The sequence below is a fragment of the Magnolia sinica genome, chromosome 5 (assembly GCF_029962835.1).
Source record: "Magnolia sinica isolate HGM2019 chromosome 5, MsV1, whole genome shotgun sequence".
Taxonomy (NCBI): domain Eukaryota; kingdom Viridiplantae; phylum Streptophyta; class Magnoliopsida; order Magnoliales; family Magnoliaceae; genus Magnolia; species Magnolia sinica.
In genome coordinates this window covers 89,082,252-89,099,816 of record NC_080577.1, presented here as the reverse complement: position 1 = coordinate 89,099,816, position 17,565 = coordinate 89,082,252, and the positions used below count along the sequence as shown (strand labels likewise).

The 17,565-nt window shown below is 42.1% G+C and overlaps 1 protein-coding gene across 1 annotated transcript; it reads right to left on the bottom strand.

Moving 5' to 3' along the window:
- Positions 1–5,633: 5,633 nt before the first annotated feature.
- Positions 5,634–15,030, bottom strand: LOC131246262 (putative ABC transporter C family member 15). The gene is made up of 9 exons (XM_058246196.1): positions 13,605–15,030; positions 12,073–13,499; positions 11,862–11,948; positions 10,397–10,999; positions 9,883–10,047; positions 8,587–8,881; positions 7,229–7,813; positions 6,592–6,831; positions 5,634–5,998 (listed from the first exon to the last, which is right to left on the bottom strand). The coding sequence occupies exons 1-9, from the start codon at positions 14,431–14,433 to the stop codon at positions 5,877–5,879; spliced, it is 4,353 nt and encodes a 1,450-aa protein (XP_058102179.1). The 5' UTR covers positions 14,434–15,030; the 3' UTR covers positions 5,634–5,876.
- Positions 15,031–17,565: the final 2,535 nt, after the last annotated feature.

The following is a 17,565-nucleotide window of genomic DNA, read 5'->3' as shown; positions in this document are numbered from 1 at the left end:
TTGGTTGTTTGACCACCACTATTTTTATGTGGCATGGTCCACCTGAGATTTGGTTCTGCTTCATTTTTGAACATACCCAAAAATAATGATCCAAAATGGATGGATGGCATGGATAAAACACATACATAATAGTAGAGCCCACATATGACTGTTCAGTAGCCACGTGGCTACTTGCAGTTCATTAGGCAATCCGCGTCCTCTCCTATCATGCGTGAATGATTGGAGTGGATAGCACGTACACATCCGAGTGGGCCCCACAGAGCTTTTTCCCTACAAGGACTGTTGTAGAGAAGTGGCGAAGTGGATGGGCCCCGAATCTTACCAGCTTTTGTGCGTTGAATGTGGACCATCGGTCGACATTTCTTAATTTTCCTTGTTTAACTCCTTTGCTCGAACGGCTATTAAAGGATCATCCGGCTTCCATCTGAATATGGTCCGTCCATGTTGGGGCGATCTGAGATCGATGCGCGCGTGATCATGGCGTTTGATTTCGTCACTACTACCCTATGTAAGCAGGCTGTCCCGTTGACAGCTCCCACACCCGTCCCTTTGATCTTTGAAATTTGAACTATTTTGTGTTGAATCTGGACCAGTTTTTCATCTCAGCTGTCCAATTGTACGCTGATGGAAGGTTAGGATCCTCCAATTTGGAAATGTTTTGGTCGCAACGAGTTGGGCCCTCCAGCAAGATGACTGTCGGATCCACTCGCATTCAGATCAACCTAATGGGCGGACGGATTGGGTACTTCCCCCCGCCACGACCTAACTACAGACCGACGGTCCTGTCAGGGTCTCTGTGGGGTCCACTGTGATGTATGTGTTTTATCCAAGCCGTCCATCCATTTTGATAGATCATTTTAAGGCATGATTCCAAAAGGGAGGCAGATTGAAGGCTCGAGTGGAACACACCACAGGAGGCAGTGGTGACAATGACCCACTGTTGAAACCTTCCTAGGGCCACCATGATGTTCATCCAGCTTGTTGATAAGATCACATAGACATCAATGAAAGGAAAACATATGTACCAGCTTGATCCAAAACTTCTATTGCCCTTAAGAAGTTTTCAACGGTAGGCATTCAATTTCAATCCCAACATTTTCCTATGGTGTGGTCCACTTGGACATTTGCTGTGCCTATTTTTTGGGTGATATGTAAAAATGGACGGACAACAGGGAATAAAACACATATATCATGGTAGGGCCTACAAAGCCCCTAATAGGACCGTCGGTCTCCAAACAGGTCCTAGTGGGTAGGGCTGAAAGTCGGCCGGGTTCAACCCGACCGACCTTGACTGACCTGACATTGGGTTAGGCTTGGGCAGGATGCATCGGGTTTAGTCACGGGCTTGGGCTATACAAACACCAACCCAATAAAACTTGGGTCTAGCTCGGGTTGAGGTCTCGGGTTGCCTAACCCAACCCGAACCCGATCGATATATAAATTTCTTGGAGTATTGTTGAAGGCACATGAAATTCCAATGTAGTCGAGTTTCATAGGTCCATGTCATTTCTCTTCCAAATAGCTTGCTTGCTATACAACATGACTTTTAAAGGAATAGTTGTCCTATATTTTAGCTTGTTTGTTTAGAGAGAATGAACTTTTTTATGATAAATAATTACCTATATAATTAATAAAATCATTGATACAAAAAAATATAGGACAACTAAATGGACATGTATTGAAAATATTAGCATATATAATTATCATTGAAAATATATAATTAAAAATCTATATAATTCATAAAATCTAAATGGACATGTATTGAAAATATAATAGATTAATGTAACAACGAAAATATTAACATATATTCACCTGGCCAATCCAACCAACCCGGCCGAGGCCTCTTGGGTTGAGAATTCCTAACTTGAGGTTGGGTTGGGATGAGTTGGGTTGAAGTATAGGAACCTTGGGTTGGGCTGCTCAACCCTAGCCCAGCCCGCCCGACTTTCAGCCCTACTAGTGGGGGTGGTACCCAAACCTCGCCTCTAAATGGGCGCAGTTTGGGCTCACGCTTCAAAATGTGGCCCATTTAGTAAATAGGTTGGGTTCAGTGACCCACCCAAATAGTTTCCCTAATAGGCTCAGTTGGATGACCCTGATCAGGTCCATTGCCACTCCTATTTTCAAGCCATCACCCACTTCCATTGCCACATTGTGACCACTAGATCGTGGCTGGGATCGGTCCCACTTCCTGTTCCCACACAACCTATGTCTTCGCTTCTTGTACTTTTCTTGCCTCTAATCCCATTCCTTATAACTTAGATTCTGCTCACTCCAATGCTACTAGTCTAACATCCAATTGTGTACTGTATCCTACCAATGGACAAATGGCCTTTTTGGATGTGCCCTAAAAAAAGGTTTATGTCTAAACTGTGTTTTGAGCCAAACCTCTTTTAGCATTCTAAATTTAGAGCCATTTAGGACCATTTACGACGGTTGGACAAACTCGGCATTGTGCATTCAGTGCCATTTAGGACCATTTAGGATGGTCTGGACACACCTATAAAAGTGGTTTTTTGCGCGCCTGCTTTTTGAGTTGTCGGGGAGTATTGCCAAAGTGCATCTAAATGCAGATCGTAGAATGCGAAATGTGAGCTAGGGTTTAGCTCAAAGCGTAATTTATGCTTTTGAGGGTCCATTCAAATGGGCTCTTAGAGCACTAACCAAAGTCGCAGATTGCTTGCGACCATCGACTGCACAAGGCAGCAAGAAGTTCCTGCAGTCGGAAACTAGGTGGGCCTACCCTAATGTTGTTGAATAGATGTCTTAAATTTGTAAATTTAATAGTCTGTCAATGACAGGTTCAATGTCATCGAGCAAGCTTTGATGTCATTGAGTTTTTCCAAATTTTTTCCGGTAAGTTGTTGGACATATTGGGTGTCATTCCGATGACATTGAAGTCCAAGTTCGATGCCATCAAAGATGGTCGATGCAATCGAGAAATTCTGGAATACCATGTTTTGACTTTGGACAATTTTGAAGTTATTTCGATGACATCGAAGTGGGTTCGATGCCATCGAAGGTTAAGTTCGATGACATCAAAGTCCCATTGAAGGTGTCATCGAACGTATGCGCAGATTTGTGAATTTGCAGGATTTGTTTCCTATTTCAATTATGATTCTTCTAAATATTATATATTTGGGTGTAATCAGGATTGGAAAGTATCTAGGGCTTTCAAATTCTTTCCAAGGGTTTCAAAGGTGTAGCTTGGGGATTGATTCGAGGTTGTTTGGATCGGGTAATCTCTTTTATCTTGTAATTTTCTGTTTTCATAGTGCTTTTTGTCACTTTGTGCTGTGATTTTTTCCCGCAAGCGTTTTTCCACGTAAAATCCGCTGTGTTTGCGTTATACTTGCTTGGTATGATTGGATTACTCCACTTGATTCATCTCTATGTGTCTCCACAGTCCGCCAACAGATGTTTGTGAGAAATCTAGCATGTTCATCCGTTTTACCAACTCAATTTAAGACGCGAGACAAAAAAAATAAAAAATGAGACAGATCTAAAACTCAAGTGGGCCACACAACAGAAACACTAGGGTGAAAAATACCTACCCTTGAAACCTTTTTTAGGTCTACTGTGATGTTTATATGCCATCCAAACCCTTCAAAAGGTCATTCCCACTTCATGAAAGCATAAAAATATTATCCCAATCCTAAACTTATGTGGCTCCACAAATGTTTCAATAGTGGGCATTCAATCCCTACTGTTTCCTATCGTGTGGCCCATCTCAGTTTTGGATGTGGAAAAATGGATTGACAGAGTTAATTTCTCACAAACATCATAGCAGGCCCCCACCTAGCTTCCGACTGCAGGAACTTCCTGGTGATCTCCACTAGTCTAAACAGCTGTGGAAAAGCCTACTCTCATTGAGAATCAATGGGACTGGTCTATGGAAAATCTACCAACAGCCAAGTAAGTGGAGGCACCTCTACATGTCACTACTCCCACACCTGTGGGCACATATCGAACATCCGAATCGTGCATTAGGTGTGTCCCCCAGTGTAGATAATCTAGCACAATAATCATACTGTTCAGCTCATCAGGCAGCCTTCAGATGTACAAAATCAGTGATCAGTTGTTCTCTAAAATAGACTAACCTTCCACATTCAATGATCAACATGTGGCCCACCTGATGAGTAGGTCAACCTGATGTTTTGGATTGATCACCCACACAATGAATCCCACCTGATGCACAGATCAGATGTCCTGTGCACATGCCAGGCTGGCAATTGTTGCCACTTCATATAGTCACTCGTCGTTAATCAATCAATCCTCCGGACATTGCTCACATTTGGTCACTTCCTCTATTATTGAATTGAATGAATTGTAATTAGGGCTGTACATCGAGCCCAGTTGAGTCGAGGTGGGCCATGCTTGGCTTGACTCGTCCTTGCTTTCCTCGAGCTTGAGCTTGGCTTGTTTGTCAAACCTTTGGAGTCGAGCTTGAAGCGAGCTAGTGGATCGAGTTGAGGCGAGTCGAGCCTGCTCCCAATCCGACCCAACCCAGCATCCAACCTGCACCCGACTCAACCTAGCCACCTGACCCAACTAACCTAACCCGCACCCGACAAGACTCCCAAATCAAATACTCAATTTTATATATATAGGGAAAAGGTACTATGCGCTCGACCTCACGATAAGCTCCCGTGAGGTCGAGCTGTGTGGGCCCCACCGTGATGCGTCTCGACCATCAACACTGTGCATTTGATGGGTCCCCTTTAAATTATGGGATATCCCAAAAATCAGCCGTATACGGAACTCAGGTGGGCCATACCATCTAAAATCATGTGAAGACATGCCAAAAACATATAAAACCACTTGGTGGGGTCCACCTGAGTCTTGAATGCTGCTGAAACTTGGTCTAAACCCTCATCCAAGTGGGACACACATAATGGATGGGCTGGATTTGCAAACCACATCTCGGTGGGCCCAAAAAATGATTATGAATGTTTTAATGGTGCACGGCCCCTCTCCACTTCTGTATGTGGTGTGGCCCACACAAGTCACGGATTGACTTGATTTTTGAGACCTAGGCCCACGATGGAATGGTGCATCTGACTGATGGGGTAGATGTTCGAAACGCATCACGGTGGGGCCCACACAACTCGACCTCATGGGACGTTCCCATCAACTCGAGCGCATAGTACCTTTTCCCAGATATATATATATATATATATAATCGAGTCGAGTCGAATCACGATCTATTGTGATTGAACTCGGCTCGTTTTCAAAACAAGCTGGGTCATATGAAGCTTGGCTCGCCTCTAGTCGTAGTTCAAGCCGAGCTAGATCGAGCCAAGCCGAGCGAGCCTTTTGAGCTAGCTTGGCCTGTGTGCAGTCCTACTTGTAATTCAGTTCAATTAACCATCCAAACATGCCCTAATGAAGCATTCCAGTTTCCTAGCTATTCCAAGACATGCCACAGTAGAGATATGGAATCAGCTATTATTCACTACATAATAAGATCACCAGTGACTCTTATTAAGCAATATGTGCAGTTCCCATTATGGAATGGACCATTTACATCCTATTTTGAGGCATGAAACTTGTTCTCTCCTTTTCTCTTGCTGTTTTGGTAATGTTGTTGCTAAGGACTAGAAGCATGTCAAAAACGAGTCGACTCACTGACGTGAACTCGATCGAGTTGACTTGTAGTGAGTTATAAGCTGAAACTGCAATCTAATTTCTGTGTTGGTATTTCTTCTATTGCTTCGCCTGGCATTGATGCTGCTACATATGGTTGTTATTGACGTGGGAATTGAGATTTTTACATGGTACTTGAATGTGCTCAAAGTAGTCGAAAGTTACCTCCTATGCTGTGTGTCGAACAGCTTGGATGAGCTAAAAGATGATCTCCGCCATCGGCTTCTTCTTCAAATTGTCTGTGAGTGGTGATCTCTCTTAGACCTCCCTAAGAACTCCATCACCAACTTGGAGAAGGCAGATGATTCGTCTTTGAGTAATCGCGCGGGTGAATCATATTCTTTGACTTTGCCTGAATCAATCCAAACAAAGGGGGAAAAAGAGAAAGATTTCATGAGACGAGAAATGGTGGATTGCCCAAACAAAAAAATGTCATGTTATCTGAAGATAGAAAGAAGCACCGAATGACATGCGGGCATTTTGCAAGCTGATGAAACTTACTTCATAGTATTTTCAATAGAAGGTCACAATTTTATTTTTCTTCTCTGCTTCTTTAATTGCAAATCTCTATTATAACCCGAATAGGGGCAGACCCGCGGTTAATTCCCAGGGGCAGATAACTTTGTGTATTTAAGGAACAAGATGAGACATTTTAAATAAGTTTGTGTATTTTAGGAATTTAAAAATGTGTGTGCAGTAAAGATTTCACCCGCAAATGCCACTCAGTGTTTATATTTTGCCTGAAAAACACCTTCATTCCACCAACTCTAGTCCCCAAGTGCAAAGTTCACTCGATCTATCATTGTATATTATCTCATGATTATGCTCTGAATGACTTAGCTAGAGAGGTATAATACAAGCGAAAATGTAAGCTGTTCATGGAAGGCAGATGTGGTCAGGAAATGATCCATCAAATGAAAATTCAAGTTGGATTGGTCTTGTTACCTTCATCAAGCACTAGAACCAGGTCGTTGTCAATGACTGTGGGTATTCGGTGGGCCACAGTGATGACAGTGCAATTGGTAGTCTCCTCTCTTATAGTCTTCTGAATTACATTGTCAGTTGCAGTGTCCACAGAAGCTGTAGCCTCATCCAACACAAGTATCCTCCTCTTCTTTAACAAGACCCGGGCTAGGCAAACCAACTGCCTCTGTCCCACACTCCAATTCTCTCCATCTTCTGCAACTGCACAATCGCAAAAAAATAGAAAATAACCAGCAATTTTAAGTAAGTTTAAGTGGGCCCCACATGGTGTGTGTTAAACAGTGTCCACACATTGACCTCACACACCTCATACATCGATCAAGACTGTCCAAATCATTGGTCTACTCGCCTGAAGACAACATTTAAATGTCTGATTAGTGGCCATGAAAATGTCCAATGTTCCAAACTCAGCCGGTGAAATCAGATGGTACAGATCATCTGACCAGTGTGAATTTCCCTCAATACTCCATCCACAATGCGACCCACAATTTGGACAGTCTGGATTAACATAAATGTCCGTAACAATAGAACCGTTTAATAAACGGCAGCAACCTCATAGCATATGATTTTTCATGATTTGCAATTTTGAAACAAGTACCTGGTGCATCAAGCAGCCTTGGATCTTTCCTTACTATCTCGGTGAGACGGCATTTATTCAGAGCCTGCCAGATTTCTGCATCTGAATGCTGTGTCAGTGGATCCAAATTGGTTCTCACGGTTCCTTGAAACAACATCGGTTCTTGCGGAATTATGCTTAATCTAGACCTCAAATCATGCAAACCCATCTTAGAAATGTCAAGTCCATCGATCGTAATCCTCCCTTCCGATGGTTCCACCACCCTGAAAAGTGCTTGGATCAGGGTGGACTTCCCGCTGCCAGTCCGGCCCACTACTCCAATCTTCTTGTCCCCAGGAAACGTGCACGTGACCCCACTAAGAACCATTGGAAGGCTGGGGCTGTATTGGATGTGAAGGTTATCAAGGTCAATGGTTCCGTTCGTGGGCCACTCTGGATTTGGTCTACAGCTTTCAATCACCAAAGGCGCTTCACTCGGAATTTTCGAGAATTGAAGGATTCTCTCGACACAGATCATCTTGTTCTCCACGTTGCAAAGGTTCCAAATCACCCAAGCCTGAAGTACGTTTAGATTCAGACCATATGTAGCGGCCAGTCCAGCGAGGCCTGAAAATTCATGTCCCACAAGTCCATTAGTGCTTCAGATAGAGCTTAAATGAATCAGAACACTATTGAAGAGGAATGTGATGGCCACATGGAAGAGTAGGATTTCAAATTCTGCTCTCCTCACATGTATCGTGGCATGTGTGTAAGAGAACTGGAGCATTCATCAAGTGAGCTCCACTGTCTATGTGCAGTGGCCTGAAAATCATGTAGGTATAGGGGTGCAAGTCGGGAGGTTTGGGTTGGGTTGAGGGTCAACCTCAGCCCAGCATGAGCTCAAGAGGATCCCAATGACAACCCAACCCAACCCGAATTCCAACCTGAGGTTCTGAGCTTAATCCAACCTGAAGTCGTCTATACTTGACCCAACAGAATCAACCCAACTCCATCGGACCCAAATACATGTGATTATTCCCAACCTGACCCAACACGACCCAACCAGACCTGAATTAGCCCAACCTGAACCCAACACGAATTCAAATTGGGTTGGACAATTCCAACTGCTACCTAACCCGAGTACCTCAAAAACTCGACCCAAACTCAGGCCTAAGTTGCAGCGCTATGTAGGCATGGTCCTCAGTTGTGTTATCGCATGAAGAAAATGCATGGTTGAAAAGGATCAAACCAATAATCTACATTCGACAAACATGTGTGGTCCACCTTATGACTGGACCCAACTGATTTTTGGACCATGGAACATATATTGTGGGTGTAACTGAAGAGAGAGAGAGAGAGAGAGAGAGAGAGAGAGAGAGAGAGAGAGAGGACAAGCTTACTTGGGCTAATAGAGTCCCTTGGAAGGCTGACAAGTATGATTAGAACAAGGAAGAAAATGAGGTTGAAGAGGAAGTTTATGCGAATGCAGAGCCACTCCATCGAAGCGGAATTGTGAAAAGTGATCCTTGAGTAGTCATCGATGAAGCTGAGGTTTTTGGCAAGGAATCGATCTTCCTGATTGAAACAGCGGATAGTTGCAGCACCGGCGATGGTTTCGGAGAAATGGTGGAGGACTGGAGCTTTTCTAATGCCAACCATCCTAGCGAGTTCTCGAGCAGTAGTAATGTAGTAAACCTGCAGAGAATTGCAGTGGTATGAAGCTCTGTTGCTCAAATACAGGATTTAAAACAGAATGATTTTCAATTATTAGAGATCAGTGAATGAATAAAGGTTGCATTTGGATGTACAAGCGAATTAAATTTAAAACATTCACTTTGATCAAACTAGTAATTTACAAATTACCAGACCCTTAGTATGAACACTAGGCCTGTTTGGGTGCAACTTGATAATCAGTTCTTGTGATTTTAGTTAAGCCCAATTATGCATGGGTGTTCTCACACCATTCTATTGTGGGGCCCATGTGATGTGTGTGAATCAGATCCACCCCGGCCATCATGTTTTGCTCCTCATATTCATCGTTGAGCCCAAGAATCAGAACAGTCAGTGACTCATGTGAGCCACATCCTAGGGAACAATGTCAAATCATGCCTGAAACCAATAGATTCCTGGGGTTTGGCCGTCCTTTATGCATTAGAGATCAATCATGAATTTTGGTTATCAAAAATATTTTGAATCCTCAAGAAAAAGAAATACAATCTCTATTACATAATTACAATTTAACTAGAATGAGATGAACTCATTTCTAAGTGGCATCGAAAGAAGTCTTGAGGAAATTACAATTTGGTTATTTCTGATTTCTTAAGAGTAAAAATTGCAATTTGATTCGATAATGCATTGAAACTGTGAGACAGGATTGAGAAAAGAGGGTGACTTGGCAGATTCACCCCTGACTCGGCAGACTCATGACTTGACTCATGACCAAACGAGTCAGTCCGAGTCGTCAAGTAAAAAAAAACATGGTCTAACCAACCGAGTTGTGGTTTTAAAACACTGATATGAGTACTAAGGTAATTGCAATTTGGTCATTTCAACTATATCGAGATATAGATATTTTTAGTGAATAGCATATCCAAATGCAAGCGTAAGAAATAGAGTCTAGCACAATTACAGTGAATCTTTTAAGAGAAACTCGAAGCTCAAAAGAGCAATGATTGGAGGAGAGTGAGTTTTCTTGCCTGATACCAGCCAGAGATTGCTAGGATGACGAGGAAGAGAAGGTAGATCTGCCAGGCAACTTGCGACATGAGAACGATGATGCTCAAGAGCTGGATAAGAGCAAATGCCAATCCTGCTAATCTGTACGGTATGTCTGTGTCGACAGTGCTCTGATCTGTAGATGACTGGAAAAGAAAAGAAAAGAAAAGAAAAGAAAACATAGAGGAATAAGATGCGCAAAAACTTTCTAGTGGGGCCGATGGTTCAGTGATCTAGATCATTGATTTTCAGGACCCACCTTGGAATTTGGATGGACCACGGCCAATTATCTCCCACATTGGATGATCCTAGCCATCCGATCTTAGGGCTTCTTTCAATTGAATGCAGACCATTGCTGCATTTTCTTGCTTGATTGTCTATTTGCAGGTGACCAATCAAGATCGAGGAGAATTTTGGGGCATGGTTCATCCACTATGCAGCCCGTCAGACCAACTGCTTGGATCACTGAACAATGGTTATGATCAAGAAACTAACCCTATTGAGGATTCGACTAGAAGGTGTAGAATCAAAGAAGGAGATGGGTGCATGGAAAATGCAGGTAATCATTTTAACAAAGAGCCTCTGAGAAGTTTCAATTGCGATTGTTGCAAGCAAGACTGCCCTTCCCAATACAAACACGGAGCTCCCAGCAGACAACAAAACAAACACACCCATCAACTGCCCTTTGCTCACTCTCCCTTCTGTTTCAGTTGCCCAAGCAATCCAGTAGTTGCTGCCCATCTGCAACCCCTGGAAGAGAATCTGGCAGAGAAGAATCACAGGGACGAGAGCTCCTTTATACGCTGCCGTGATGAAAGTAGAGTAGACTCGCCATTTCACTCGTCCAGATTCTCGTTCTTCTTCTTGAATTTTCTCAGACAGCCTGCAGTTGGTGTTGTGGTTGTCGGGTTTCTCTTCTTTCAGCTCTGATTGTTGTATGTGCTGGGGTGCGCAAGTTAGGGAGCCATGTTGTTGGGGTGCAGTCACTTGGCTTAGAGATTGGTTGTGTGCGGCTATTTGTCGGACGAGCTCGCCATCGGTGTCCTTTATCAGATCTTCGTACTTGCCAGATTGAACAATCTTTCCATCTTTCATTACCTATAGAAAATTTAAAGGAAGATTCAAATTAGCAAAATGGAGTGAAGACCGTTTGAACCATTCAGCAAGCCTTTTAAAGATATCGTTCGTCTTGATTTCAATTTTCAACATGAAAACAAGACACAATAAAGCAACAGGAATGATCTAGTTCAATGTATGCACCATCCACCACTGTCTGACTGAGGGCTCCATGGGCATAGCTCAAAAAATAAATCCATCTGACAATCCTAACTGCTCAAATGGGGAAGCTTTTATCTATTGAATGCGAAGAGATGATCAACCACTCTCCCTTATCTCATGTCTCTTTTCATTGAATGGTTAGGATCATCCGAACGGTTTGATCTTTGGACTAGTACCCTTCCTCTTGCCAGATGAGCAGTCTGGATATTTTACATCTACCACAAGCCCCAAATGGAGTATGTGAAAATTTTGCATGATATTAGTATTAATTCAGATACACTAATTGTCAAACCAAGTTCTAATGAGGTTTGCTAGCTATTATCAGTCTTAGAGACTAGTCCACACCAGCTCTCCCTTCTACCAAACCATGAATCATCCAGACCATTCATTGCCACCTTAGATGGTCCAGAAGGAAGAGTCTCACTCATCAGAGATCTCATTATCCATAAATTCACATATAGAAACAATGATCCAGAAAAATATGTTCCTAATTCACCTTCATATGGATGATTAAGATCTTCAACCAGAGAGATCGTTTTTCTCATGAATCTTGACAATTTGACATTTCAGTGGTCTGTGATAGAGTGGAATGGTGGAACAGGATTCATATAGCTTACCCCAATTAGTTGGTATAAGACTTAGATGATGATGATGAAAGAGACATATAGACATTAGAAATTACCAGAACTAGATCCGAAGCATCCAAGAATTCCAGCTGATGGGTGACATAAATGACAGTCTTATTAGCCAAGAGTCGCAGCAAGCATTCCTGCATTTGCACATTCAAATCCCATCAACATTTTCCCCCAAATCTCCTCCCTTATACAAATTCAACGAAGGCATCAATACTACTCAATTCAAATGTAAACTGAGAGAGATTATAATATGCTTACCTTAAAGAGATGTGCTCCAGTATGTGCATCAACGGCGCTGAAAGGGTCGTCTAATAGATGAACATCGGAATCACTATAGATAGCCCTCGCCAATTGAATCCTTTGCTTCTGCCCGCCGCTCAGATTTAAGCCTCTCTCGCCCACTACGCTCATATCCCCATCACTCCACATCTCGATGTCTCTATCCAAAGCACACCCCTCCAAAACATCCTCATAGAAATATTTATCCATCTTCTTTCCAAACAACACATTTTCTCTAACTGTTCCAGTTTGGATCCAAGCACTTTGCGGGACATAAGCTTTTGATCCAAAAACCTTGATCCCCTCCCCATAAATCCTTGGAATTTCGCCAATTATGCTGCTGAGTAAGCTTGATTTTCCTGACCCAACTGACCCACATACTGCGACCTTCTCCCCTTTCATGATATTAATCTTCTCACTGATCTTGATTGTAGGCTTGTTCAAATTTGAATCAGCATCCCATGTGTACTCACCCATTTTGATTTCAACCGCGATGTCAGATGTCTTTGGATTGAAATTACACATTGTCTTCTTTTGAGCTTCTTCTCTAATGAATCCTTCGATCCGATTGATCGAGACCTTCGTCTGGGTGATCATGGACACAAGTTCTGGGAGATTGTAAATGGGTTCTTGTAAGATCCGAAAAGTAGCTAAAGCCGATAGAACCGTACCCGAAGTTAATGGCATTTTCACTAAAATGCAGACGCCAAACGTCGCAACTGAAATTAAAGTTGGAGAGGCCCAAAAGAGAAAGGCAACAGCTGAGCATGTATAGAGATATCTTTTCAGCCAACTCCTTTCAGTTTCTCTAAGCTTGAGGAGCTTTTCTAAGTAGGCACTTTCCCAAGAATGCAGTTTCAAGATTCTCATGCTCTTCAGAGTCTCTGCAGTGGCTTTGATTCTTGAGTCCTTAGCTTCCATGATCTTGGAATGGAGCCTTTCCTGCCGATTGGCTAATGGGGTGTTGCTAACCATCACTATAACTGTTGCGAGTAGTGCAGCCACCGAGGCGGCCCCACCGAGATTCCGATACAAGATGATCAGAGCCAAAGAGACCTGGATGGGGAGGAGCCAGATTCCATGGACATACCAGCAGAAGTCACCAATCCTTTCGACATCTACGTTGATGAAATTCACAGTTTTCCCATTACTAACGCCCGGGTACCTGGCTAGAAGAGACTTATGGTATATTGATACCATGAGTGCAGCTCGGACCCGGATACCGATCCGATGTGCACCAAAATACCAATGCCGCTGAGAAAGCGATTCAACCGTTTTTCCAAAGAAGAAGAAGAATGCAAGCATGTAACCATACCAATGGCTCAGATCCTCATCTTTTCCCGATATGAAGTTGACGAAATTGGTGATTAGAAAGGGACCCACATAGGAAGAAAGAGTGTTTATACCTGAAAAATTTCAAATTCTTCACTATTCCATACCATCTCTAAGAAATGTAGTTATCAGAATAAAATAAATATAAATGAACTTAACTGAATTTTGAGTATGCATACCTGCCAAAACTGCGTTTATGGCCAGAGGTTTCCAGACAGCATGAATGATAGCATTTGGCAGCGACGAAGCTTCGGTTTTCTGTTTGCGAAGTGCTTTTTGTAACAAGGAGTAGGACTTTTCTGCACATTCGGATTCAGGGATTGGTGGCACATGACAGAGTTCGAGTTTTTGCTTCCGACCCTCTTCGAAGAGAGGGTTAAGCCACCGAAATGTAAGTCGGCTCCAAATTCCAGCATTGGCACATGCATCTCCATTGATGCCGTCAGCTTCTTTTAATAACAGCGGGTGTTTCAGTTTTCGGAGCGACTTGCTAGAATTAACCCCAAGTGAATTGAAACAGAGAAAGACAGAGAAGGGAAAGGAAGCAAAATTGGAGAATTTTGCGACAGGGAGAAATTCCAGCAACTTCATGTGTTCCAAAAGACTTACTAGGTAGATGGAGATGGTGAAGGTATTCAAAATGCAAAAGAGAACCCACCAAAATTTCAAGACTAAAGGCCACTTGTTGTTTTCTCTAATTGTTTTTCTCTTGCAATAGATTGTTAAAAGAGTCACTAGAATCCAAGTCAATGCAGGGAAAACAGACTCCAGGGAGATGGTTTCAAGCTTCCAAATCTCAAAAACAAGAAAACCCAGATAGGAAATAGAGATTAAAACATTACAAATAACAACAACCACACTCAGAACCATATATTTTCTATCAACTGTTTCATGTTTTATTTCTTCATCATCCAAACATCTCTTCCACTCCATGAAAAATTCTACTATCACCCAAATAAAGAACACTGAGTGAACTGCTATACTGATAGCTACTTGTATCATCTCCATGAAAGCTTATGAGCATGCAAGAACCCAATTTAAATCAAGAGAGATGTTTTCAAAACAGCATAAAAAATCAAATGATTGCAAAAACCCAAGTCCCTAACATTGAGGAAAATGCTGTGAGCCTGTGATAACATCAGAATAAAACTTGTGGAAAAATAAAAACCCAATTCAAGTAAGAACATAATTCTGAATCAACTATAGAAAAATCGGAAGATAAGAGAAACCCATGTCAGAAATATTAAGAAAACTTCTGTATATATAACCTATACTCACATCTCCAACAAAGCTTATGGACAAAAACAAGATAAACTCAATCCAAATAAGACAAAAGACTCGGAAACTATAGGAGAAAAAAAAATAAAATCAAAAGATTAAAAACCCATGTCAATAAACAAAAAAAAAACTGCTGTTAATGGGACCTGTAATCACATTACCATCCCAACTTGTAGTTTGAAAACCAAAACCCAATTAAAAATAAGAAGAAATGAAAAGATTACAAGAAAAAAACAGGCCCACAAGCACCTTCAAAGCTCTTTCAAATTATTTAATATGACAAAATGAAGTCAAGAAAAGTCTACAAACATCAAGTCAAGATGTTTTAGAATGGCAAGAAGCAAGTGGCCTGAGAGTCCTGGTCTATATGGGATTCCTTGCTTTGCATATAACACAGGAATGTGAATTTTATAATAAAATAAAAACATATTACCCCACTCTATCTAAATTACTACATCCAGGTCTTGTTATATCTCCATCTGTAATCCAAAACTCAAAAAAACAGTTTATTCTCTCTCTGTGGGGCCCATGGAACTGAAGCTGTCAAAACAGCAAACTAAGGATGTCTTCATTCATGTCATCATGGGAGGCACAAATTCCACGTTGGTGTTGGAAAAGGTCTTGGATTCCCTTAAGAGCTTTTTTTTTTTTGGATACTAATTTCAGATTTCCTAGGCTAGGGAGGACTCTCACGTGCGGACGCGGATTGCGTCCTACCACCGACCGGACGGAAATGCGTCCGGGCAGGGATCTGTGGGGCCCACCGTGATGTAAGTGTTTTATCCACGCCGTTAATCGTTTTTCTCAGATCATTTTAAGACGTTAGGATGGAAATTAAGCAGGTATAGGTCTTAAGTGGGCCACAAAGTGGGGATTTAACGTTCACCATTAAAAATTTCTTGCAAGCTAGAGAAGTTTAAGATCAAGCAGATATTTGTTTTTTCACTTCATTCATCGTCTACATTACCTTATTAATAGGTTGGATGGTAAAAAAAAACATCACTGTGGCCCTTAGAAAGGTTTCAACGGTAGGTGTCATTATCGCTGCAGCTTCCTTTGGTGTGGTCCACTGGAGCTGTGGACCTGCTTAATTTCTTTAATAACATTTTAAAATGATCTGAAAAAAATGATTAATGGCGTGGATAAAACACTTACATTACAGTGGGCCCCACAGATCCCCGCCCGGACGGACTTAGGACGCAATCCGCGTCCTCTCACGTGCCAATATGAGAGGTCTGACATTGGCATCGAGTGGGCCGGACGTGGTTTGGCTGGTGACCCAACACCAGCCAGCTAGATAATGTCAAAGCTCTGTAGGCTCCGCCAGGATGTATGTATTTTATCCATGCTGTCTATCTATTTTTCTAGCTAATTTTAAAAAATATTAAAAAAAAATAAGGCAGATCCAAAGCTCAAGTGGACCGCATTATTGTAAATTGAATGCCTGCCATTATTTGATTATCTCACTATCAGATTTGTGGACATTTATTGGACGGTTAAAAAAAAATATAAAATCCATCTGGTCATAGGATCGTGAATTGGCGATAGTCGGCTGAACAATCCAGTCAGTTTTATTTGAGTAAAGATATGACACGTGCATAATTTTTAAGTGCGTGTTTATTAAGTGTTATACGCAGCTGAGTATCAAATAACTCCCATCAGCTTATTTGTACATTGTGGCCGACTTGGTGAGTGAAAGTGCCTGATTTCAGAGAAAAGACGTGAGCGTTGTTTCCAGATGGAAAGCTCAGATTTCATACACGTGTTTCTTGTCAACACGTACTTAATTGCATGCGCTCCACGTGCGAGTGGAGTGGGCAGAATTCCACTCATGTAGGGTGTACTGGTCCTTACTCTTGCTGGGGTGGTAGACTCACAGGAGTTGCAACTCCCAGTCAAGAGTTCAAGTACCCATAGGTGGTGAAATTCTACCAGTGTGGGTTTGTGGGGGTGTGTGTGCGTGTGTAAAAGTTTGATTGACCTTAAGAAAAAAAAAGAAGGTGTAATCGTACTGAAGTGACGTCACCAACATCCAAAGCTCGAGCGGGCCCCACTATAGAAAACAGTGGGAAGAGCAACGAGATAGCAGGGGCATCATCTAAAGAATGAGTCAGATCCAAAGCTCGAGTGGTCCCAACTACAGAAAACAGTGGAAAGAGTGACGCCCACCATTAAAAAGTTCTAATAGCTATGAAAGTTTTCGATAAAGTTGATATTAGTGTTTTCCCTTCTTTCGTGTGTGCATTAACACAGGAACAAGTTGTATCTCAAATAAACATCGTAGCGGACCTTTGGAAGATTTCAATGGTAGGCATCACACTCTCTCTATTATTTTCTGTGGTAGGGTCTACTCTAGCCTTGGATCTGCCTCGTTCTTTGGATCATTCCCTAAAATGATCTCTCAAAATGTGTGGACGGCGTGGATACAAAACCTACGTTATAGTGGGGCCCACAGAAGTTAGCGACGTCACTTTATTAGCGAGTCTACCTGTCAGTAGCTTATCCGCGTCCGTACTGGCGGCTGGGGACGCGTATTGCGTACGGAAGCAGATTGCAACAGTGATGGTTAGCTACCAAGTAAACTCTGTGAGGTCCACCGTGAGTAATGTATTTTATCTAATCTATTCTAACAAATAATTTTAAAACTCAAGACAAAAAATAAAGTATACCAAATGTTCAAATCAACCACGCCACAAAAAACAGTTGAACTGAGTGTTTATAGTTAGAAAGTTCTGGAAGGCCACATAAGTTTTAGATCAAGCTTATATTTGTTTTATCTCTGTCTGTCTGTATAATCATACGAGTAAGTTGGATGACAAATAAATATCCCTATAGGGCTTAGAAATGTAACACCGGTAGTAA

What these genes read in the sequence shown, in the direction of transcription:
- LOC131246262 (XM_058246196.1), bottom strand. Translation starts at nt 14,433, where the DNA reads ATGGAGATGATACAAGTAGCTATCAGTATAGCAGTTCACTCAGTGTTC. An exon ending in CATAAACGCAGTTTTGGCAG is followed by an intron (nt 13,500 to 13,604) that starts GTATGCATACTC and finishes GAAATTTTTCAG; the next exon opens with GTATAAACACTCTTTCTTCC. An exon ending in CTAGTCGAATCCTCAATAGG is followed by an intron (nt 10,048 to 10,396) that starts GTTAGTTTCTTG and finishes TTTCTTTTCCAG; the next exon opens with TCATCTACAGATCAGAGCAC.